This window comes from Mixophyes fleayi, chromosome 6 (genome assembly GCF_038048845.1).
Source record: "Mixophyes fleayi isolate aMixFle1 chromosome 6, aMixFle1.hap1, whole genome shotgun sequence".
Lineage (NCBI taxonomy): Eukaryota > Metazoa > Chordata > Amphibia > Anura > Limnodynastidae > Mixophyes > Mixophyes fleayi.
The window spans coordinates 21,146,132-21,170,913 of record NC_134407.1 but is presented as its reverse complement, the minus strand read 5'-3'; the positions used below and the strand labels follow the sequence as shown (position 1 = coordinate 21,170,913).

At 40.2% G+C, this 24,782-nt stretch overlaps 1 protein-coding gene across 2 annotated transcripts in view; it reads right to left on the bottom strand.

The window, feature by feature from the left end:
* Window positions 1–24,782, bottom strand: part of DOCK1 (dedicator of cytokinesis 1) — a 256,182-nt gene that overhangs the window by 8,507 nt on the left and 222,893 nt on the right. For both annotated transcript variants that reach the window (XM_075215996.1, XM_075215997.1), the window contains 10 exons: window positions 24,004–24,093; window positions 22,618–22,722; window positions 19,629–19,770; window positions 18,120–18,201; window positions 15,145–15,229; window positions 14,512–14,598; window positions 12,937–13,113; window positions 11,087–11,170; window positions 6,026–6,163; window positions 2,439–2,584 (listed from right to left, as the gene is read on the bottom strand). In XM_075215996.1, coding sequence (XP_075072097.1) covers window positions 2,439–2,584; window positions 6,026–6,163; window positions 11,087–11,170; window positions 12,937–13,113; window positions 14,512–14,598; window positions 15,145–15,229; window positions 18,120–18,201; window positions 19,629–19,770; window positions 22,618–22,722; window positions 24,004–24,093 — 1,136 coding nt within the window. The remainder of the gene's footprint in view (window positions 1–2,438; window positions 2,585–6,025; window positions 6,164–11,086; window positions 11,171–12,936; window positions 13,114–14,511; window positions 14,599–15,144; window positions 15,230–18,119; window positions 18,202–19,628; window positions 19,771–22,617; window positions 22,723–24,003; window positions 24,094–24,782) is intronic.

The window sequence follows — 24,782 nt, the reverse complement described above, 5'->3', positions numbered from 1 at the left end:
TCAAATGTCATTTTACTGCTGCAACGGACAAGGTAAGGAAATATTCTATAACGATGGGTTGGCTAACTGGTCTAAATAAACATTTGTTGCTATAAATCTTTTATTTGAAAAGCTTCAGAAGAAATCAAGTGTAAGCAGCATTTTTTTCCATTGCTTGTTTACAAAGGATACAGACATGACACTTCATAAATTGGGTAAATATTAGGAATTTGTCATGAGGTGGCAGGAATACTTGTGGCAGCTGTTAGCAGTCAACGGGAGTTTGAGGCGGTGTGTGTGTGTGTGCTATATACACACATATATATATATATATTTACACACACATACACACAAATTGATGTATAGCGGTCAACAAAAGGTTCACACCAATCTGTTTTGCGGTATACATACAGTCATGGCCTATAGTTTTGAGAATGACACAAGTATTGGTTTTCACACAGTTTGCTGCCTCAGTGTTTTTAGACCATGTTGTCAGATGTTGCTATGATATACTGAAGTAAAATTACAAGCATTTCATAAATGTCAAAGGCTTTTATTGACAATTACATTAAGTTTATGGAAAGAGTCAATATTTGCAGTGTTGAACCTTCTTTTTGAAGACCTCTGCAATTCGCCCTGGCATGCTGTCAATCATCCTCTGGGCCACATACTGACTGATGGACGCCCCATTCTTGCCTAATCAATGCTTGGAGTTAGTCAGAATTTGTGGGTTTTTGTTTTTCCACCCACCTCTTGAGGATTGACCACAAGTACTCAATGGGATTAAGGTCTGGGGAATTTCCTGGCCATGGACCCAAAATGTTGATGTTTTGATCCCCGAGCCACTTAGTTATCACTTTCGCCTTATGGCAAGGTGCTCCATCATGCTGGAAAAGGCATTGTCCATCACCAAACTGTTCCTGGATGGTTGGGAGAAGTTGCTCTTGGAGGATGTTTTGGTACCATTCTTTATTCATGGCTGTGTTCTTAGGCAAAATTGTGAGTGATCCCTTTTACACTTATGATATGCTTGTAATTTGACTTCAGTATACCACAGCAACATCTGACAAAAAAAGGTCTAAAAACACTGAAGCAGCAAACTTTGTGAAAACCAATATTTATGTCATTCTCAAAACCTTCAACCATGACTGTATATTTATCACAATAAAAAAATGAGTGTTGTGTTAGGGAATTTGGAGTAGGCTATACGCTGGTAAAGTGTTAGAATGACCAAAAACATTTGGAGTCCACCTTACAGCTGTTAGTAAATTGCTGGACAATGCTTGACTGTCAGTTACAGTAAAACTAACATATTACTGCTTAAAACAGCTCAGTATTTACATTGGAATAAAGACTATTTCTGCTCACTTGATGTGTTCTAACCGGGGATTAAGCCAGTTTAAAATACAGACAAATACTCTTGAGCCATTTGGTAATACGCCATTGTCAGTTTCTGCAACCTTGTCTGTTGAGTGCATTGACATGACGAGTGCCAGGAGAACTGCCAGGAAGACAAAGTTCAATATTCGGAACGCCGAGAGGCAATCTAAATATTTGAAATATGCCACCAAAAAAAACCTTCCGCTTTCTAATTTAAAATCAACTGTATCATTGGCTTGATAAGATTGCAGAGTATATATATTTGCCTGCAGAACTGTGACAAACAGCTGGGGTAAATATTTTGACCTCCTCAAATGTCAATAGCCATCTGTAACAGACTACACTAAGCCTAATACTCTGGGTTTTAATTGAAGTGTGTTTTCTGTAGGCTTGCAGCATAAACATGTCCCGTGATTTGTATACTGTAACCAGCGGATTCTGAAACAGGGAGAAAAAACGAGGACTTGGCACTCAATGGCTGGCCATATGTATTCTTTATGTCAGCTGCAATTATTCAATGGTCCGGATTAACTATGTCCAATTGCATTGCACTTAAAGAAATATATACAAAGGAAAAGGATTTATAGGTATTTAAACAGTATGTATCCAGCAATCGTGAAATGACACTGATTATTTTGCTTTTAAAATAACTGAAAACACGTAAAACTAGTGTTGACAATCTTACGGAGATAAGAAGAAATAGTTATTATTTTCAGTATTGGAAGAAAGGATTATGGCCGAAACATTGGTTCATTTGCATAATAAATGTTTTGCATTATCTTTTGCTGGCAAAAATATCTAAAAATTAAAAAGCCTTATCACACTTTAAATGACTGTCTAAAATTGAGGACAGATAATTTGCTTTACGTATATTGAAATTTTCTTAGTTCTCTACTATCTTGGCAGCATTAAGAACCCAATTAATTACGGTACAAATATCCGCTTATATTTCCTTAGCAGAGGTTTCTGTCAAACTCTCCGCTGCAAAGTGTCTCCGGGAGACACTTCGAGGCTAATTCAATTCCCACCTTAGTAAAAAATAAAAGGTTCATGATTAGTAGTGGTGTAATACAACATACCCATCAGATCCCGGCCTTGAAGGTGTACTGTCAGAGGACAAGGAGGACACCGAAACCACAGATAGAGGTCTGGATGACGACGGCATTGTAAAAGATCTGACCATGGATCTTGGCCGATTTCCCCATCTTTCATCACTGCTGGAGGACTAAAAGGAATAAAAAGATCAAATGAGAGTCATTCAATTCTGTCCCTTTTATATATACTCAGAGGCCTATGAGAATTACTGTATATGACTCCTGACCTGGTACTTTGCTTAAATACAGAACAATTTTTATTATTTAGATACCTTTCAGTGTTAGTTTGATATCGTTATCTTTTATGTAATATGTATGAAGTTCAAGCCTTTGGTGGATGTAGCCCGCATGACTTTGGGCCTGTTGTTAATACACCGGTAAAAAAACATTTCTCCATCTGTTTTTCAGGTTGTGGTGTTCCAACATTACACCTCCCATCTCTCGCCATTTTGGAACTCTAAAAGAGCACGGTGTAGCGCCATGGGACACGGCTTTGGTAAAATGGGGCCAATTTGGCTCTCACTTTTTAGAATTCGAATTAGTATAAATTCAGTCCACTAAACGGCTGTCTTACAAAACTGCACAAGTTGATGCCGCTGCTTCCTAGGGAATGGAGCGGCTAAATTCCCACGGATAATTGTTCTGCTCACAGAACTGGAAGCATCCCCTGTGTGTAGGCCACAGGGTCACCTTACGCCACCGCTTTGATAAAACAGGTTGGAAGTTTCTGATGCCACCATCGTTATGCATCAATATGACATTAGCCCGACACCGCCATTCTGTGGCCTCCGTCCCATTCCACTCATCAGGTCATGACACAAGCCCAAGACAGGCGGCTGCTTCCCATAAAATCAGCGCATTCATTTCCTGAAATACCCTGCGCTGCTGTGAACACCCCAATGATCTGATTGGCTACAGATTAGCATGATACACCCAGAAGAACAGAGAGAAAGAAAAAAGATGCACGGACCCTAATTAAACAATTCTTGAAGAACACAACCTCAAACGGTGCAAAACAAAAATAAAACTAGTTATCATTTCTATACAATATCCGAGTCGTCTACGGTAATTTTGCTACAGGACACAAAAGGAAATGTATTCGGCTGCTCAACTGGCCATGCTTTTGTATTGCCAGCTCCTAATTGATGCAATGTAAGCAAACAGTATTAATAGCGTTCCATCATCCCTGGCAGCTGAAGCAATGATTAGAAAAAACATTAAGATAACATCAGACATGTGTAAGCGTAATGCTGGTGCTTTTTCAGTGTTTAATATGGAGACTTGGGTAAGATAACTTACAAAGTCAACATATCTTATCCTAATTGAAGCTTGTAAAATATCTTGTCATTATGATGGACTGCGTATCTGTAGTTGTACTCCATCTCCTTCGTAGGGGATGGGGGGAGGCTACACATTAGTATATCCTTCTGTTGTGCAGACACCGACCCAAATATTGTAACGTACTGCCTGGTACAGCTGCCATCATCATTGGCCGCAGACGCTCAGCGTGCAATGCCTTGTATGATAAACGGACGCTTTCAGAAAATATACTCCGCCGGGAAAAGACAAATTAGCCGAGAGTCATGTTAATATGCCATTAATGGGCTTTAAACTTAATTATAAATTCATACAGTGTGCCCTTTTCTCATTCTATAATAGTCTCTTATTTCTCTGATAATGTTAAAGAAAAACTAAAGTGTACCGGTGTAGTGTGTGTCAAATTGTCTTCCAGTGGAGGGCGATTTTGTTAATCTTCAGCGCAACTGCCGCTTAAAACCCCCCCCCCAAAAAATTGCATTTCCCGCATTATGTTTTTCTTTGCTTGGAGAGAAGCGTACTACGCTTGTCGGATTAATTAAAAGCAGCACATGCGTACTGTTCTGTGCAAAGCAAATTTATAAGTTTGCTTCCCGTTTTAAATGAATGAACACAGGTAACTGTCATTCACTTACAGAAAAAACACACGTTGCTGAGTAGCAGAGAACTGCGAGCAATAAAGTGTTACCTGTGCTCAGACCGCAGACGCTACACATTGCTAAGAAAATAATCGCAAAATGGGCATTTCCAAATAGTCAACCAGCCCCAATGCTCGACATCCTTGGCTGGTTTCTACTATAAAAGGAAGATCACGAGTGTGGGGTCAAACTGCTGTAGTGAAAACCACCCCGGGTGGGTCAGAGCAGGGCTGCCTTTAGGGGGTTAAACAGAGGCAGCTGTGTGACACTCGGTTGATACTGCCCAGAAGACAGCAATGAATTATTGATAAATGGCGGCAATAAGAGATTTTCTATGGCCACGATCATCCAACTGCTGTGGTTGGCTGTGGTCTTGTCAACGGCTTTGCGTTTAACGTTAACATTACACGTGGACAAAGCTTCCTGCATGCGCCAGACAATAGCAGCACATCTGCCCAGAAGTAAGACAATTTGAAGCTTGCTAGATCTGTATCACCAAATAATCTAGATAGAATGTTTCTATAACAAACTATTAATATTGCACATTGCTCAATTGTTAGCCAGTTAAAGGCAGTCAATTTGCTTTTGCAACCACCTCATCCCCGCCCAAGAAAAAAAAATCTTGTACCTTGTGTTCACCATACAAATTAAAGTATATGAATAGAAAATACTTGTAAATAATATTTTTAAATAATTGCCATGTTTTAAAAAATGTATTTGAAAACACAAATTTGAAAGCAATCTTGGAACGTGAATTTGGGTCAATTGGTAATTGCACAAAGAACGCGCTGGTACCCATCGAACCAGCTCTAAATGTTCGAGCATCTGTATAGATGGCAGGTGGTCTACTTTAGATTAGAATGATGGCAGCCTGCGATGTAGCTATTGGGTAATTACATTACTATCATGTACAAATACATTTTTTATTTTTTTAAAAACAAATGTCAAACTTAAAAAGAAAGTGACACCTATCAGAATGTATGATATATTTTATTTACAAAGCAGAGTTTTATCTCCAGCAGTCTTTTGATTTACTCTCTAACTGTAATACATGTAAGTAATCTTCAAACACCACAAGGTATAAGCAGGGCTGGTCCTAATAATAATGTTTTCCATGCACCCCTCCTGATTGTCCGGTCCTAATAATAATAATGTTTCCCATGCACCACTCCTGATTGACCGGTCCTAATAATAATGTTTCCTATGCACCCCACATGATTGGATCAGTCTGGCAACCCTGACACTGCATCTTTATCCCACCAGTACAGACAACCTTTTACAGCACCAATATAATAGGCAATGCCCTTTCATACCTCTCAACATTCAGACATGATAAATAGGGACAAATAAGCCACGCCCTAAATGCACCAAACTCCACCCGATCCACTCAGAAACACCCACTATGGTGCAAAACCCACCCACTTTCATGTAAGCCCCACCTCTTTCGAGCTCCACGAATCTGGAATATCCCTCCACATTCAGTCAGTTTGGCGGTACGCCCTGTGACTTCCTGGGGGCACACATTTTAGAAATGTGCTAATATCGGAGAGATGACATCCAATTCCCGCCTCAGTAATACCATTATGGGACCACATCCATTATAAGCCATATACCCACCAGAGTTCTAACGCCATATTGTTTCTCAATTTTCTCTTTCAGCTGCTTAAAACAGGCCTCCATTCTCTCGTGGAAAGGCCTCAAGGCCTCTGTCACTTTTTCTCCATGAATGCGTATTCCCTCGGCCAGAAATGGAACCTGAACAGAATAAAACATAAAAATAAAATGATTTACAAGGAAAAACAAATTGACGATTCACATAGAAAATTCATGTTAGAAAAACATGTAGCTCAGAAGCGATAAATTAATGATTGGTTTGGGGGGTTGAATAATGGCTTTGGTAATATGATATTCAACACATACTGAACACAGAGCAGGTTGTGACGTTCACTCGTCAAAGACAAAGACTTACTAAGCTGAAAATACCCGATCAGTCATCGATTAGCAACATTGACAAATATGTAAGAGTTTAATAACCTGACACACATAACGCAAACCTTTATTCCATTAGTCGATTTAACCTTTCCCCCCCTAAGCTACATACACTGTGATGGGGCATCAAATCCCAGGGCCGCCGAGAGGGGGGGGGAGCGGGTACATTTTACCCGGGCCCGGCCATGCCAGGGGGCCCGGGCCGGGCCCTTGCTGCTATTTTTTGTCATTTTTTTATTTTATTTTATTTTTTTGTATTTTGCGTATTTTTATTTTTTTAAAAAAAAAATTCCCGCGGGGTAGGGGGAGGGGGGGGGGGGGGGCGTTGGTGGGGGGAGCTATAAGAAATAAAAAAAAACCCGGCAGTCAGTCAGTGAGGAGCGCCGCAGCCTGACAAGACCAAAGAAGAAGAAAGAAGAGAAGACAGAAGAGAAGAGAAGAAAAGAAAGAAGCTGACAAAAGGTAAGGAAAGAAACTGAGAGGCACAGAGGAGGAAAAGAGGGGCACAGAGGAGGAAAAGAGAGGCACAGAGGAGGAAAAGAGGGGCACAGAGGAGGAAAAGAGGGGCACAGAGGAGGAAAAGAGGGGCACAGAGGAGGAAAAGAGAGGCACAGAGGAGGAAAAGGGGGCACAGAGGAGGAAAAGAGAGGCACAGAGGAGGAAAAGAGAGGCACAGAGGAGGAAAAGAGAGGCACAGAGGAGGAAAACAGGGGCAGAGAGGCACAGAGGAGGAAAACAGCGGCAGAGAGGCACAGAGTTATAAAAAAAAGGGGCAAAGAGGCACAGAGTGAATAAAAAGGGGGGAAAGCAGCATGGAGGGCGCAGTGTAGTTGTGATGGGGCTTGTTGCAATGTAGTGTGTGTGCGGTAGGTGGTGGCTAATTAATGGGCGCTATTTTGTTTGTAGGGTGATGGTGAGGCAATTTAATAGTGGGGATTATTAATTTAAGATGGGGTGATTTGGGGCCTATTGAATGTGGAGGTGAGTTTGGGGAGGATGAGGTCTATTTATTAAATGTGACTATGAATTATTTAATGGCAGTGATGGTTGCGGGAAATAGGTATTGCTGGGGCTGTTTGCATGACGGGAAATAGGTTTATTTATTACATGTGAATTCTATTATTTTAATGTTGGGGCTGGAGGAAGGCCTAATTATTAATCGTGGGTGCTATTGATTTAACGCTGCGTCTGACTGAAATTTTCTAAATGTAGCCATTTTTTTCCCAAATAGGTCCTTCTACATTCCAAGATCCAGGCAAGCCACAACTAAAGAAACCAGCAGCCTCGGGTGGAGAAAGTGAGAAGAACAGGTAGGACAGAGCAGCATAGTGTGTGAAATGTTGTGATTCTAGTAGGGACAATGCCAATGTTTGGTGAGCCCAGTGGGCGCAGGCCAAGACTGAACTGTTTGTGTACACACTGCATTCTTTGTATACTACACTGTGGTGCTGGATGTCTTAAAAGTCAGGAGTGCTTGGACATATGTGACGCTGTGGTGAATTCAGGACCTAGTGATTTTGATGTGCTAGCTATGCGCCCAACGGTGCATTGCCACGGCCCCAAATGTATGACCACATTCCCGAAAATTTTTGCACCGTCGTTAGGCTAGCCACGCCCCAATGGCGCATTGACACGCCCCTGAATGTATGACCAAACCCGCGTCGTGTTTTTTGCGCCGCCGTTAGGCGGCGCAAAAAATTTTTAGGGCTTACTCAACTATGGGGGGGCCCCATGAGTTTGTTGTACCCGGGCCCTGAATTCCTCTTGGCAGCCCTGTCAAATCCTATCAGTATAACATGAATACATGTATCCTATCAGTTATTACAAAGAGCCATTGCCTTTTACAACTGCCACAAATATCTAAAAGGTACAGTTTTTAACTGTCCCTATTTAAAGGTGTCTTTGGAACTGTCCCTATTATTCAGTACCTGCCAAACGCATATTATGTGATGTGAGTGATTACATATTCTCTGCTCAGAGCAGCGTAATATTATTGGCGCTATACAAATACACGATAATAATATATGTCATTCTTCCGTCTATAATTATTATGTAGGCCAAGTTACTATTTATTGGAGAGAAGATTTAAAATGCAATAAAATAAATACAGCAGTTATGACATCTTTGGAAGCGTAGTCTCCAAGCTCCAACAAGCAGCCGAGAGCGGAGTGATAGGTCCCTGGATATTATTGTAAAATTATGGCAACTGTTTTATAGAGTAATTTCTGTTATTGTATAATAAACTGTGCCCCATCCTCACCTATGTATAAAATATCACAGGAAAGCACAGGACTCACTCACTCGCATAGAAAACCAACATCTCCCAGGTACTGCATACATGCCAAGCTCTCCCGGAATGTCCGGGAGACTCCCGAATTCCAGGTAGGTCTCCCGGAATAGCTGGCAATTCTCCTGCATCTGCCGGCATGGAGGGGTGGATGGGTGGAAAGGGGACGGGCCGTTGGGATTTGCATCATTTTGGCCCCGCCCCCAGAGACGTAATGTCTGCTTTGGGTCTCTTTACCACTAAAAAGATCCCAGACAGACATACATCACTGGGGAGCGGGTCCAAAATGGCGCAAATTGCCAAGCCCTGCCCCCTTCCGCAACACCCCCCCCCCCCCCCTCACACCCCTTTTCAGTGATCTCAAAATCAGGTAAGTAATAGGTACTGTCCCTGCTACAGTATTATAGGGTACTACCTACAGGCCCTTTCAGAGGTTCATAGAGGCCTGGGGATAGCCAAATTAAAAAGGCCCCACAATGCCCCCTTGCTTACAAAAAAAGAAAAAAAAAAAAAGATAAAAGAAAACATTAAAAAATGCATTTAAAAATTATTTTAATGCTTATCTTTATTAACATTTCAAAATAAAATACTTTAAACATATACTAATGTACTGGATTATTATAGATTTCAAATTAAAAATGCTTTTCCAACTTTTTCTTCTGCAAATGCAGTAAATCAATTTTGAAAAATCAAACTTTCTTGCCAGGTCACAGCATATATTGAGCACAACCAGCCCATTCAATCGCTCTTGCCCCACAGTTGAGTGATGATAGGTTTTTACGTTCTTCAGCACGATGAATGCTCCTTCATCAGATACAACATATGCTGGCAAACTGAGCAGAGCAATTGAGATTTTGGAAAACACCCCAGAAAGTCCTAAGTCTAGGATTTGTGTAAGAAGCTCCTTTGGCTTGTGCTTTCCAACTTTCCAAATTTGCTTCAGGAAAACTAGTTTGTCACGGTAGACACAAAAACAGTAAAATAGGAAAATTTCGAGGCCCCGCCCGGGGAAATTTCTCCCCTAGTCTCCCCCTCCCCCCCACCTCTGGTACGACCTGACTATCTATAGAGTGCTTGCACATAATATTGAGGGCGGGACATTATCAAAATGAAGAATATTTATAAAGGAACAAATGAACATTTAATTGGCAGTAAAACATTGCAACACTTTCCTGTGGCTGCAAAGTAATGGAATGACATGTGGCCAAGGACTGATACTGATGTAAAAATTATATAACAACCTTTTACATCACCTATATTTTTACTGCAAATAATCTAAACTTACTTTTCCCTTTTCCTCATCAATAATAAAAACATTATTTCAACAGTACCTATCGACACCAGTTATTTACAGAAGTCATGAGAAAAACCCGCCCACATATCTTCCTGCAGCCTTTATACTGTCTTGTACACGTCTTCCTGCAGCCTTTATACTGTCTTGTACACGTCTTCCTGCAGCCTTTATACTGTCTTGTACACGTCTTCCTGCAGCCTTTATACTGTCTTGTGCATGTCTTCCTGCAGCCTTTATACTCTCTTGTACATGTCTTCCTGCAGCCCTTATACTGTCTTGTGCATGTCTTCCTGCAGCCTTTATACTCTCTTGTACATGTCTTCCTGCAGCATTTATAGTGGCTAAACACATTAATTTATCCTTGTAACTTCCGTTTGTGCTTCTCAGCAATGCCTTTATATTACTAGGTACATTTCCCACCTTGTTTCCTCTGAAATACAGGTCCAAACTGCTCTGTGAATACATTAGTATCCAATACAACGTGCACACAAGAGCGTTGTCATATCCGAGACAATAAAACAAAACCATTCTGACTGATAATCTAAACATATGCCTGAAAAGCACAGAATGATAAAGTATTTATCAACATTGTAGAAGTCTATGTATAGGAAACATCACCAGAATTTTGGGGTTGACCTGAAAGTTAGCATATTTGCAAAATATATAACAGAGAACTATTTTTAGTAGCTAGAATAAATCACATTAAAAACATTGCTTCTTTGGGGCTTTCTTATACTGTAATACATTTATATAGTGTTTTAGTTCTCATGCAAGCTTTGTAATTGAACTGTTTTATGCAGTTTTGCGTATTCTCTGCTGGACACAAAAAGCATCTTCACTTGGACCACCAAGGCAATGACATTGTAACGCTTTGTCCTTTCCTTGATGTGAAAAACAGACGGTTAACTATTTATATCACCCATGAAATTATCAAATGACAATGTCAAATTGGAGTATGAACTGCGGCTTCCCTTCTGTAGGGCAGATAAATGCCACGGAAAAGGTATCTGCCACACTGATCACTTTTATACACACAAGCTGTCAGTGGAGAGAACGAGCTGTCGCTTCAGCGCTCGCCCCTGCACAAGGTAATTATGGGGAGTTTTACCTGCCATGCAATCAGGTCCTTCAGCTTCTCAATATTCTCCAGGTCCTCTGGGTGCTCGTGCATGTATTTCTCATTAAAGAATGCCTAGGGAATATACAGGAGATCCATTACAGCAGCTGATTTCTTCAATAATTTGCATGTAGTGAACACAGGAAGTGGAATCGTAACAAAACTTTACGCCACTTGGATTTTTATTTTTTGACATTTTTGTCAAATGGATATAATTATTATAGAAAATGTTCAATACGGTTTTTAAAGAGAACTGTAAAAAGTAAGTATACCTCCAACAAATTAAAACAATCAGTTTTATATTTACTACTTACAAGACAGATTTACTGTGTAGGTCTTTAAAAGAGTTTGTATCCATTTTTATGTTTACGTCTTCATTCTAGCAATTTTGAATATGTATAGGTCACTTCCTTTACTACAAAATGTTATTTATTCTTTGTCTTTCCAATAGTACTTGCCATAGGCTTCAGTAACATTTTATATAGCAGTTATGTTGCTCCCACAGATACACAAATATTAGTACTATTTTATATATCCAGTCAAACGACGAAGCAAAGAGAAAACAAAACAAAATCAGCTTCCACATTTTTATTCTTTGTTCTTTTGTGCTTCTTTTCTATCACAAAATCCATGACATAGACCAGTGATAGGCGACAGACCACTGCCAATTGTTTATCTGCGTCCCTGGTTCTTTCCTGGTTTATGCCCCATCAGTCCTTTATGTGCCAACAGTTATGTTCTGCTTCACCCATGGCCCCAGCACTTATTGAATAAGTAGATAGTAAGACTGAACTCGAGCTTAATCTTTGCCTGGAGCAGTCAACTTCCACATTGTGTGACCTCGTCCGCACGATACAAGGAGGTCACATCGGAGATCAGAGGAGGATGGACGTGCAGCCTACACCATATGGTATCCACCATCCTCTACAGCCGAGTCATTAGATTACCACCAATGATGTGTGGTCATTGGTTCTCCCAGTGAGGAGTGAGTGGGGGGTCTGTGGAACATTTTGTTTGGAGTGTGAGGGACATGGGGAATTTGAGTGGCAAGTGGGAGGTATGAGGCATGTTTTGGGGAATATGGGGGTGATTTAGGTGAGTGGACATTGTAGAGACCCTAAGGGGTATATTTGTGGCAAGGGGGGTGGAGGTTCAGTTACATGTGGGGAAGCCTGAAAGCAACAGTGTCACTCATCAGTAAATAGCGCTCTTTAATCACACAAGTGCAGAGGCATTTAACTACCTTAATTGAGAGTCCTACTGATGGTCTATTATGACTTTGGGCAGATCTGAGGTGGAGTGCACACTAAGTTGAGCATTTGGAGTGCTGTCAGACTCTAGTCTAGCCTCATGGAAACTTCAACAAGTATTATAAATTTGTTATAGAAAATGTATTTACAGCAATATTTGACACAACCTGCATTTTAAATAGAACTAGACACTCACAGAACAACTGCATAGAGGACGTTTTTACATCACAAGCTGTAAGTATACAAAAAGGACAACAAAACAGAACAGTATACCAATATATAGGTGTTGTAATAAGAAAAATTAACATTGGTTATTGTAACGCATGGGTCAAATTATTGCATTTTTGGTTTCATCACCATGGAATTGTGTGTTTTATGGAGTGTCGGCATGCTAATGGTGTGGTTAACTGGCAAGACATGAAAGAGAAAGTAAGAACATATTCTTGAAAAAAGTAGAAGAAACTTAGTAAGCGATTTACATTATACACACAAGATTCCTTTACTGCAGAGAGAACATAAAGTAAAATCACTCTCCACAATTTGCTGCCTTACAATTCAGTGTGATACACCCCTGTGGGAACGTCATCTTACCTTCTCATAATTTGCAAATCCCCCCATTACAGCAGGGTCCACGATACCATTCAGAAGGAGGGAGAGAGGGTTTATAGGCATGTTGGGGTCAGTCATATGTTGCTGCACCATGTTATTAATTTTTTCATTTGTTAGTTGCATGGTCTCAATTGCATTTTCCAATGGGCTTATTTCAACCTACGGATACCAAAAGAACATAATGAGTACACGCATAAATGGATATCCCACCATTCACATTTATAGTAGCAGATTTATATTATTAGCCGTTATGCCTGCCTTTCGGTGTATGTCCAACTCCCTTATTAGATTCTTAGCTCTTCGCCAAGCAATATGACCAGAAGCCTCTCTGCTCACATTCCTAGTAGATCCAGCCAGGACTTGGCACACTTACAGAGAACCTTTCCCTCCCCCCATTCCGCCTCTCCAGTCCCAGAATGACGCCAGTCTGCGTAGGGACATAGTACGGCCACTTTCTGGGCATGCGCAGAGCAATTTCACGCAATATACGCTACGCAAACTGGCATAGACCCAACTTGGCAACTGCCCTACAGTGCACATAGCAAGTCCACTCAGAGCATCGTTCTCACATACACAATTACCCCACCTAATATGCATATATTATCCCCAATGTGATTAAACGATAAAATAAATGATCATTATAATGTCCAAAGTATTATAAGAGTTAAAAAGTGTTATGTGCATGCAGGGCCGTAACTAGGGCTGTGCGACAGGGGCGACCGCCCAGGGCGCAACGCTGAACAGGGGCGCAATTTAGTAATATTTTAGGTTAATTTGGTTAAAATTGAGGGCTAGGGGGGCGGCATTTGTCTTTCTCGCCCAGGGCGCTAGAATTCTAAGTTACGGCTCTGTGTGCATGTACGTGTGCCCGAGTAACACCATTTAAACATGTACTTAAATGTTTTTACAGCGTGGTGATTTTGGTGACCTATTTGGTTAAACATTTTTCCGTGTTTGAGGCAGCCTAATCACAGCACTGAGGCACTTCCTGAATTAAAAGACTTTTGAGGCATTTAGGAAGTGGATCATTCCTCATGATGATATCATTGTGATATGTCAAGTTTTTAGTGAATTTATAGTCTGGCTTGTCCTAATTATTGAATGAGCCGCCATAATGTCTCCCTTCACTATGTGTAGGTGACAGGTACCCTTTCAAAAGGACTGATATGGTGAAAAAGATGATGAAAATCTGTGTTGTATTCTCCAAACTGGTGATTTCTACATACATGAGGACGTAACCTAATATACACTGAGCACCACTCCCATATACCATAGTGTAGATCAGTGTTGGCTAACCTGTAACACTCCAGGTGTTGTGAAACTACAAGTCCCAGCATGCTTTGCTAATATATAGCAGCTTATTGCTGGAAAGGTATGCTGAGACTTGTAGTTTCACAACACCTGGAGTGTCACAAGTTAGCCAACACTGTAGATGGACCACTGAACAGTTATTACTTTTGTTGCACTCTTTACACGACAAAACCCTCCAGATTTTGATTATTCAGCTGCAGTTATGAGTAGTTTCTGCAGGGAGTCTAAGCCAAGGCCGTTACTTACCATATTCACAGATTTTACTTCAAACCATCTGAGGATCCCTGGAAGCTTGTAAGCTATTGAGAAGGTGGTTCTCTCGATCCACATATTCTAAAACAGCAACAAAACGGCATATAAGTACACAAATAGTGCATCAGCATACAGATATGTTTGAGAATCATTGTATTTACAGAGCACCTTTTGCACACAGGTGAGGCGGCCATTTTGTCAGTGAACTAAAAGCAACGAGGACGCCAGACACCAATTCACTTGTAATAACTGCCATCACTGAGGCACTTTATTCTATTAATATAAATGCCAATATCATAGTGAATTCCCTATATCCATGAGGCATCTATCCTAACAGAACCAATAGGCTACATTCTCATTTGATTTAGCCTACAAAAAGGCATCCTCCACTGTATGCAGACAGCGTCTGCTCTTTAAACTTCAGTAGATTTGTGTAAATTAGGTTTAAATCACAATCAAAGCAGAAACATTTCAGGAAAACTAAACGTTGAAGTGTGATCTGTAAAGCGTGATATGCTAGTGGTACTACCGCAGTTTTACCTCAAGCAACGTGCTTGCATGTGACGAGATAACAAATTTTGATCGTGAACGTTGTGGGGGTAATTTTAGCGAAATCTTGATACTCACAGAAAATTCATTATCGGGGTCCTTTTCTCCTTTTCTGATTGGTCTAGAGTACTGGAACCGAACAACTTCATTCACTCTATAGAAACTGTAGAAAACAATAAAAAGTTTACTTGACAAGGTCACAAAACACACAAATGGTGCTAGATAACTGAACACTACACTACAGTAGAGAGCAATACATTTGCCCCATGAGCCACAGCTTACAAAAAAAAATCCCACTAGCTGCCTCCTGGTTCTCCCCCGTGTTAGATTGAGAGCCTGGACACAGCCCAGGTGAGGTAGTTTTAGCTGGGACTTGCCCATTTTAGGAAGCATAAACAACAGATATGGTCCAAAGTGGTCATTAAAAAATGTAATTCATTCACAACCACACCTAATACAATAAACATGGAAAAAATGCACATCACATTTATATAGTATATGTAAGAACACCTATTCGTAATTAAACAGGTATCATATGATGATGCATTAGAATATTTAAATTCTTTGCTGTAATAAGCTTGACAAATTGGAATGTGTCATGATAACAGATATTCCTCCGAAATCACAGCTTAATGTAAATAATGTGCAACAATAATGTATTCGTTTTAATGCTGTCTGATACTCAGCCCTTGGTGATGATTTGTGAGGAAAACATGCTGTTGGAAGGATTCCCAGTTCATACACATCTGAGGGACTATCTAAGGCTATTACTTAGCCTCGAGCAGCCACGTGCATCGTTAGGCTGCTCACAATCCTCCCCTCCTTCACGGACTCCCAAATCTATATATTCTACAAACACTAAGGGGCATAGTCAGTATGGCAAACCAAGTACAATATGTTGTGGGTAAAACTATTATCAAAATAACATTTTTAAATATGGAATTTTGTATTCAGTTGAAATGCAAAAGCTTCACACTGTTTCAAGTGATGTAAATGAACAAGACCCGTGAATAGGAACCAGTGACTCAGGTATTGTGCACCAACATTTTAATTGCATTCCTTAAGAGAGTCCACTCTGCCATAAAGGGGGCATGGTCAAGCGGTGGTGAGCGGGCACAACTCCTGGCAGTCAGGAAAGTCAGTATCGCAATGGGGAAAATGTGCCCTAAAATCAGGATTGTGCCGCTTAAACAGGGACAGTTGGGCTGTATGGTATTGTATAACTTACATCCATAAGGCACTGATTCCTAGTGAATTAAAAGGATATCTTTTTATTAATAATAATTGAGACCAAAAAATGTCTGCCTCCACTTTGTGTACATGACAGAACCACTATTTTAAGGGAGGGGGCAGGTAATTGTTTAATATGAAACCCATCAATACCTTTTACCCTGTTTCTACAGTACTGTGACATTATAGAGAGATGGTATGAGGTGACATAGTGGTTAGCATTGCTGTCACACAGCGCTGGAGCCATGAGTTTGATTCTGACTAGTGCACGGACCAGTCTGTGTGGCGTTTGAATGCTCTCCCTGTGTTTGTGCAGGTTTTCTCCGGGTGCTTAAGTTTCTTCTTTCAGTCCAAAAACATACTGGTAGGTTACCTGTCTGCTGACAAACCGGAGCCTGTGTGCATGTGCAGGACAGAATTTAGACTGTAAGCTCCACTGGGGTAGGGACTGATGTAAAGGATTATTCTCTATAAAGCACTGCATGATATGTTGGTGTTTGTTTGCAGGGGGGAGGGGGGATGGGGGCAGATAGTTTTTAGGAGTGTACCCAGGTGAGGAGCAGGGGGTGGGTTTATGGCTTCAGAGTATTTCATACACTTTCAGGTGACTTTAACTTATTGTCTTGTGCTGAAAATGTTACCAAAATACATACAATTCTTTTCTTTTTCCCTGGCTTCCTTCTGTGCCGTTTAGCCACCTATACTCATCAGACAGAGTTGTTGCTTGTCACTGTCCTGAGATAACACATAAATCGGGACTCTGAGTACAAATATATATCTAAAGAAGAGCTCCATTGTGCAGAATCTCAGGGAATCACAGTTTGTGGAGGAATCAGCTGCTTCACAGCGATACAACCATCGAGTTCCACTTTTCCTTCCTCCCCAATTCCAGGGTACAACCATTCTGCATTGTATTTGTAAGCTCCACGTTTCGTTGAATGTATAGTCTACAAATTGTTCTGGAATTACTACAGTGTCAATAAATGTTAATAATTCAAATAGTAATTAATTCTCTTAGATGTGGTCTGAATCCTGGACGGAGAATGATTGGGGGAATTCAGCACAGAACACTTGAGGCTGAACTCAGCTTGAGACACGTGCGGAATTCCGCAGACAAACATGAAACGGTTTTTATGTGTCACTCATCTGTAATTGTATCCAATGTAGTGAGCACAGCGAGGGAACGACAAAATGCAATTCTGTCTGATAAAATAAATACATGGCTTAAAACACAGGAGGAAGCCGCATGCATAAAACGATATAAAGCTGCAGGAGGGCACGTGCAAGCCAATAAATTAAAGTGATCTTAAGGTGACCCCCTCCTTACTGCAGTGTAATACAACAAAGCACATACACAGATACAGCAATTGTCAGCCTGCTTGTCATTCACTTCCCCTGTTTGTTTTCAGTTAAGCCTTTCTTTTACTTTATGTCCTAGGTGAATAGGAAATGGAAGTTTGGCATATGTTGAGAGTGTGTCCTATCCTGCCCTGCAGGGTTCTTCTGATCTCACCCCCATACATATGCTGACATCACACACAGGGCATCATGGGTGAGCCAGCGCTGTATTACGGTTATGTAATACCTCTCATGCATCTGCTGCTCTATTTCACATCTACTGGGGATTACTGGATGTATGGTCACATAGCAGAGTAACGTAATCTTACTAGATAAGCAAAGACCAGATTCCCTTGCAGAGCACAGACATCTCACTCATACAGACACGTTCTGTGTGGTCATCTCAGGCACTGTTCATGTAAGAAGTACAATATCACACAGGGCAAGCAGTAATACCAGTCGTGTACATTAGCTGTGTTTCCTACCTTAAGATCTGCTCAGAGACCGATTTATTCTTAAATTTTGGTGGCAACTCAAGCAATGGTTTCACCGTATAACACTGAATATCTGATTGTTAACGTTAAAGGAAAAAAACAACTTCTTAAACAGAAATATAAACCTATAAACATGAAACTGTATATTTTTGTTTATATAATAGTCTCATTTAAAAGCTATGTTTACTTTTGAGAGGGAAAACACTTATTACCTTTGGTGGGGCAATATATAATATTCTTATGTTTTAGCAGTGCCCAAATGAGGGCGCTCTACCTCCCCCCGCCCGCCCCAGGGCCTGTGTTCTGCCTGAGAGCGACATAAAATAAATTGTTTGTCTTTTGTTTCTTTTTTTCCTTCCTTGGTCTTTCAGCTCTACTAATAAAATAGGCAAAAATACATAATAATGGCGAATGAAAAAATACTTTATTCAAATAATAAACTATTCTTTCATTCATTATCTTCTGCTATGCTGAGATGGCGATAACAGAAGGATTGTAGCAGTACTTGTACCACCGCGATCCTCCTTAACAAGGCTTTCCATGCATTCCATAGTGAAGCTATGGCCAATGAAATCCAGCGAAGCTTATCAGTGCTGGGGGTTAGTTTCGGAGATAGCAGTGCTATGGCCTGGAAGCCTCATCTCCGGCCCCTAGTACTATTTGGGCCTCATTTTTCTCCCCGTCCTCCTGGGAGGAACTACACTACTCACATGGTTTTAGTACATTGTATAAGACAGTGGTGGAGGGGGTCCTAGCGCCTGGAAACCCCCCTCCAAGTTTGGGGCACTGTATAATTGAGGTGGCTGAACCCTGCTCCCACTTCACACAGCTCTGCTTGAAAAGGGAGAGCTGCGTGCACCTAACAGTAGTGCATTACCCGTGCATATTATGGGGATAGGAAGAGTTGGAGAGAAGCCAAGCACTGTCTAAAATTATAGCCACGCCCCCATGCATGCTGGTCACGCCCACTGGCGGCGTGGTGTGGAAACCCCCCTCTACAAATCCCGCGTTTGCTCCTGGGCCGCATGCAGCCGTCCGAGCCTTCACCTGCAGCTCCTCCCGGCTTTATTGGCAGATTTATAGCTTGTATCACTTGTTTTAAATGTCTGATGATTACATTTTAAATTATTACTGAGCCTAGGGGCAATGTGCGGCCTTTCTGAAGGTTAGAGAGCACCTGAAATGTATCAGGTTGCACCAAGGTTTCATGAATACAGCGAACACATTTCCTACCCAAAGTTAATTATGAAAGACATATGTTATAATTCAGGGGAAAGCAACAATTTCAACAAAGAATAGCTACACATTAAAACAACCCACAAAACTTTCTCTATTTCCCCGTCAACTTCTTTCTTAGCACTTCTCTGAGTGACAGCGCCACAGAAGGAACAGGGAAGAGTATGTTTTCCTTTCCTCTCTATCATTCAGGACGGCAGACACCCACACTTTTTCTCCTTGCCATCACATTGTAAGCAGAAAAGCCTTGAATTTCAAGGATACACTGTCCAGAAGAATTCTTTAAATCATCGCCTGGTGGAGACGTCGTCTTCATCTTTTCCGCATTGGGAAACTGGGTTAGCAGCCGAGCCTCAAAGTCTTCACGCCTTTCATATTCTTTTCCTCTGTAAATGAACACTTTGTTCTGGAGAACACAGAGGAAAAACATATTTAAACTGTATATATCAAAACGCCCACAAAAACTTAGATTACCGTCCTGCCACAATCCCTCTTTATGTCAGGCACAGTCGTAACTTTCTTACACACATCAGAGCAATAATCAGCATCCGTTTTGCTGGGTTGCAGATTTCAGTTTTCCACTCGTGTAGTTTTGTATAAGTAAGATAAATATTCTGGTCTGTTTGAGATCCAGGTTTTGGAAGGGGCTGAAACTCCTGCACACCTGTTTCATAGTGGAAAGTTGAACAGAATCCATACTGTTATGGATTATGGCCGCCCCTTGACAACAATGGTGCAGTTGTCAGCTGACCCCCTCTCTTACAGGGATATAACAGGGACAGTTAAGGTGCGATCATATTTGGCTTGGTGGATATAATTTTTAAAGCATCTCACAAATATCTTGCTCACTGCAGAATATTTGAGAAGTATACAGGGGCGAGCACAAAATTTCAGAATGGCAACGCCATACATAAAAAGAGAATGCACACAGGGACAGGTACATTATTTTCATGGGTACCATTTAAATTTTACTTTTTTAAAATGCAACATCACATTTGTCATATATGTAAAGCATGTGTATAGTATATACACAAATAAGGTACATATGATTTCTACATTAGCAGAATATAGTACATTTTGAAAGCATGGATCCTGATTCTAGTGGTCATAAGTGATATTGCAATTTGTTTTTAAATTCCTTTGGACATAATTTCCAGCTCAAGGGACTCCTAGTGCAGTTGGGCTGACAACAGTCGTATCTTGCTATGTAACCTTAGACACACTGATGCTTCCAGTCTCCAGCCCACACCATCGGGGAAAGCCCTCTGAGTGATTAGTGGAACCCGTTCTGTTGTTTGCAAATAAAACAAGACTATGACCCGAGTGTGTGTATCTCATGTAACAACCAGAAAGCAGGAGTGACTTTATCTGGGACTCCTAGTACTGCTAATACAAGCAGACACTGCCCATGTAACCTTTATTTAAATGTCTCCAGCTCAATATTAGTGGCAATCCTGGCAGGAACGTAACAGGGAATTACAGTGTTTAATAAGACTGCCAGCAGGCAATGGATTCCGACTTTTGCTGACCTACTTCTGCACATTTGTAACTTACTGCAGCTTTTGCACACACTGTAAAAAAAAAACCGAGCGTCGATGTGGAGTAAGTTATATAAGGTAAATTCATCAAACATAAGTGCATGAAAAGTAAATTATTGACAAGGGTGCTAAAGACAAATTGAAATAAAGGGGGCAAAGGGAGCTGGTTTTAAAATAAAATTCTTTGTCAGCAATGCATTAAACAGGCGATCAAACATTACTGTACAGCACAGTAACAGAATGACCCCCCTGCCCAATGATTTGTGAAATGCGGTAAATGCGTTTCTGCACAGACTCAAACCCACTGGCTTGTGAAGAAGAATCAGCCCTGGATTAATAAAGATGCTTAAAACGCTATTCACAGTCTGCATTATTCACTCTCTTACTACACACATAAAGCGGCTAAAGCTGGGAAATTGCTTGTTGGACTGAACTGACTTTGAATTTCAATGCTGTGCAGATCGTGTCTCGGCAGCCTTTATACTAGAAGCCATGGAGACACCTGCGCCGTTCTACAAGTGGATTATTAGCACAATGGAGCTTCGTTTCACAGTCCTGCAGCAGATAATTGGGTGAATGACAGAGCAGCACACCTTCCGAATAGGCAAAACTGCATAATGCACACATTGCACAACCTATGGTCATATTTCTAATTGTTACAATTTAGCTAAATTTCATGGGATGCTGGTAGATATTCCCCATTTATAGATATATAACTATGCTACAGTGTAGTCCAATACACTTAAATCTACTTTGTTGAAATGTTAAAGGAATATGAAAATGGCAAAATAAATGGGGGGAATGGTCAGGATGAAGGTTCTGTACAATGCAACATAATGTCCTGTGCCCTGAACTGTGAATAAGACCCTATGCGGTTTGTGGTTCTGTATATTCATCACAGAACATCACACAACATATTATTCCGGCACATGATAAAGTTCTCAGGTCTGGTTCTCACGACAGGTTGTTTGAATGACAGAGTGGCCAGTATTATAAGTTATATAACAGCGATACATCCAAACGCCTATAGAAGACCTGACATCTGGCACATCCAGGGTCATTAGAACTCCAAGGGATATTTTTACTAAACTGTGGGTTTAAAAAAAGTGGAGATGTTGCCTATAGCAACCAATCAGATTTTAACTGTCATTTTATAGAATGTACTAAATAAGTGATAACTAAAATCTGATTGGTTGCTATAGGCAACATCTCCACTTTTTCAAACCCGCAGTTTAGTAAATATACCCGCCGAGTAATTATTGTGCAGATATTTGTTAGAACAGCAAAGAACAGTTTAAAGTACCATTTATTTCTCTCTACAATGTAGGATTCTTCCTAAACTGATACTATGTCCGATGAATCTGTCTCCTTCCCCTCTCATTGCATATACTGTCACCCCTGCAGGAGAAATGAATTTCTGCAATACATCCCAAGTAAAATATATAGGTATGTATCAGTTGCTATGAAATCGAATCAGCATAGGTTAATTGTTGATTAATGGCATTTGCAGCCACGTTTGACATTTCCACAAAGCAGTCACACACAGCCCGTAAATAATTAAATAAAAACCACCTATTAAGAGAAAAAAAAAAAAGTCTTGCCATGTTCGTCTGTTCTCTGTATATTTTTTTCCAGTTTCTAAGCAACTTAATACATGGTCTACCCAAGCAGGCTATAGTATACGTCCATTCCACATAAGTGACTCTAAAATTTACCCTAAGGAATGTGGGAAATCCTTGTCCAAAATACCCAACAGCGAAGTAATCAGGTTTTGGCCGGATGACTTTCACGATGTTTTCAAAAAATTGTGCTTGTTTTTTCTGAAAGAGAAATATAAGTATTACAGAACAAAGAAAGGTAAAGAAGACATAATATAGGTGATACAGTACATGGTGTACAAGCAGTGGTCTGGAAGGTGTCATCAGTGTTATCAGGAGAACAGTCTGGATTATTCGCTGCTTCAGATGACAACAGATTTCAGGGAGCTGCGCTGAACACCAGCCGGATCCACATTAAAATCTTATTCCGTTTCAGTATGATGTTTGCTGCTGCTCGGACACACAGGAATGCCACTTTCACTGTTATTTGTTGTCTCCTATCTTAGCTTAGATTTACACTGTAGATTTCACACCTGTATACCACATCATCATCACCACCATATATATATATATATATATATATATATATATATATATATATATATATATATATAGCGCCACCAATTCCACAGCGCTGTACAGAGAAAATTTGTCACTTACATCAGTCCCTGCCCCATTGGAACTTACAGTCTAAATTCCTTACCACACACACAGACTAGTATTAATTTTGTCAGCAGTCAATTAACCTACCAGTATGTTTTTGGAGTGTGGGAGGAAACTGGAGCACCCGGAGGAAAACTACGCAAACACGGGGAGAACATACAAACGCCACAGAGATAAGGTAAATTATCAAAAACTGATTGTTGGTTTCTTATTTCTTAATAGCAAAACCCATATCTTTAAATGGGGCATATGGGATATCCTGCATTTTTTTTTGCTTGAAATGAAATACAACATTACAACAGTTAACCACATAATCCCCCACCCACCAAACTTCTACAGTGAGCTTGGCGCTCACTATTTTGGGTCCTGGATTGGCATATATGGCAGACAGAACCTAACAAAATGGTCAAACATAAAATGAGTTACAATGTTGATGTAAATCTGTTATATTCGCATAAACACAATACCATCAGATCTAGTTAATTATGCAATACACATACAAATCTTTGTAATGGCAAAGGTGCATTGGAAATAGTTTATTTGTAAATCACTAGAATTTTTCCTGAATCGTTCTAACAGGTTTGCAGTGTCTAAAATACTACTGGGGACGCTCTCCCAGAAATAACGAAAGTGTTATATAAATGTTATTTTGTAGACCGTGCTCTATTGTGAACCATTTATATCATTTAAATGTAATGTGTTCTAAAATCAAGTTGAAAAGAAATCCTGAGACATAGACGGACATATTTTCAAATGACACTTTGTAACAAGACAAAACCATAGTGTTTAAACTCACACTTGTCAGCATTTATTTTACCAATTAGTGGTGCGATGACTTACCAGTAATTCACTCAGCTGTTCATAGTCAAACATTTCATTTTCATATTGCTCTGCCAGTTCCTTGCCCAGGGTAATGGCTTCCTCCCACATCTGTGTAGACAGCAAAATTAATTATTATCTAATTATTATAGATCTAATTATTATTTGCAATAAAGATGTTCATGGATTATTGTTTTTCTTGTTTTTCTTTTTATAGAGCCTATTCTATTTTAGGGGAGACAAAAACAATCAATACGCCAAAATGCACAATATAAATATATATATATATATATATATATATATATATATATATATATATATATATATATATATATATATATATACATACACACATACATACACACATATACATATATACATACACACAAATACAGTCATGGCCAAAAGATTGAGAATGACACAAATATTATTTTTCACAAAGTCTGCTGCTTCAGATTTTCCAGAATGTCATGAAGAGTGATCAGATGAATTGCAATTAATTTCCAAGTCCCTCTTTGCCATGACAATGAACTTTCTCCCAAAAACAACATTTCCACTGCATTTCAGCTCTGCCACAAAAGGACCACCTGAAGTCAGGCCAGTGATTCTCTCGTTAACACAGGTAAGAGCGATGATGAAGACAAGGCTGGAGATCACTCTGTCATGCTGACTGAGTTAGAATAAGAGACTGGAAGCTTTAAAAGGAGGGTGGAGATTGAAATCATTGTTCATCCTCTGTTAACCATGGTTACCTACAAGGAAACGCATGCAGTCATCATTGTTTTGCATAAAAAGGGCTT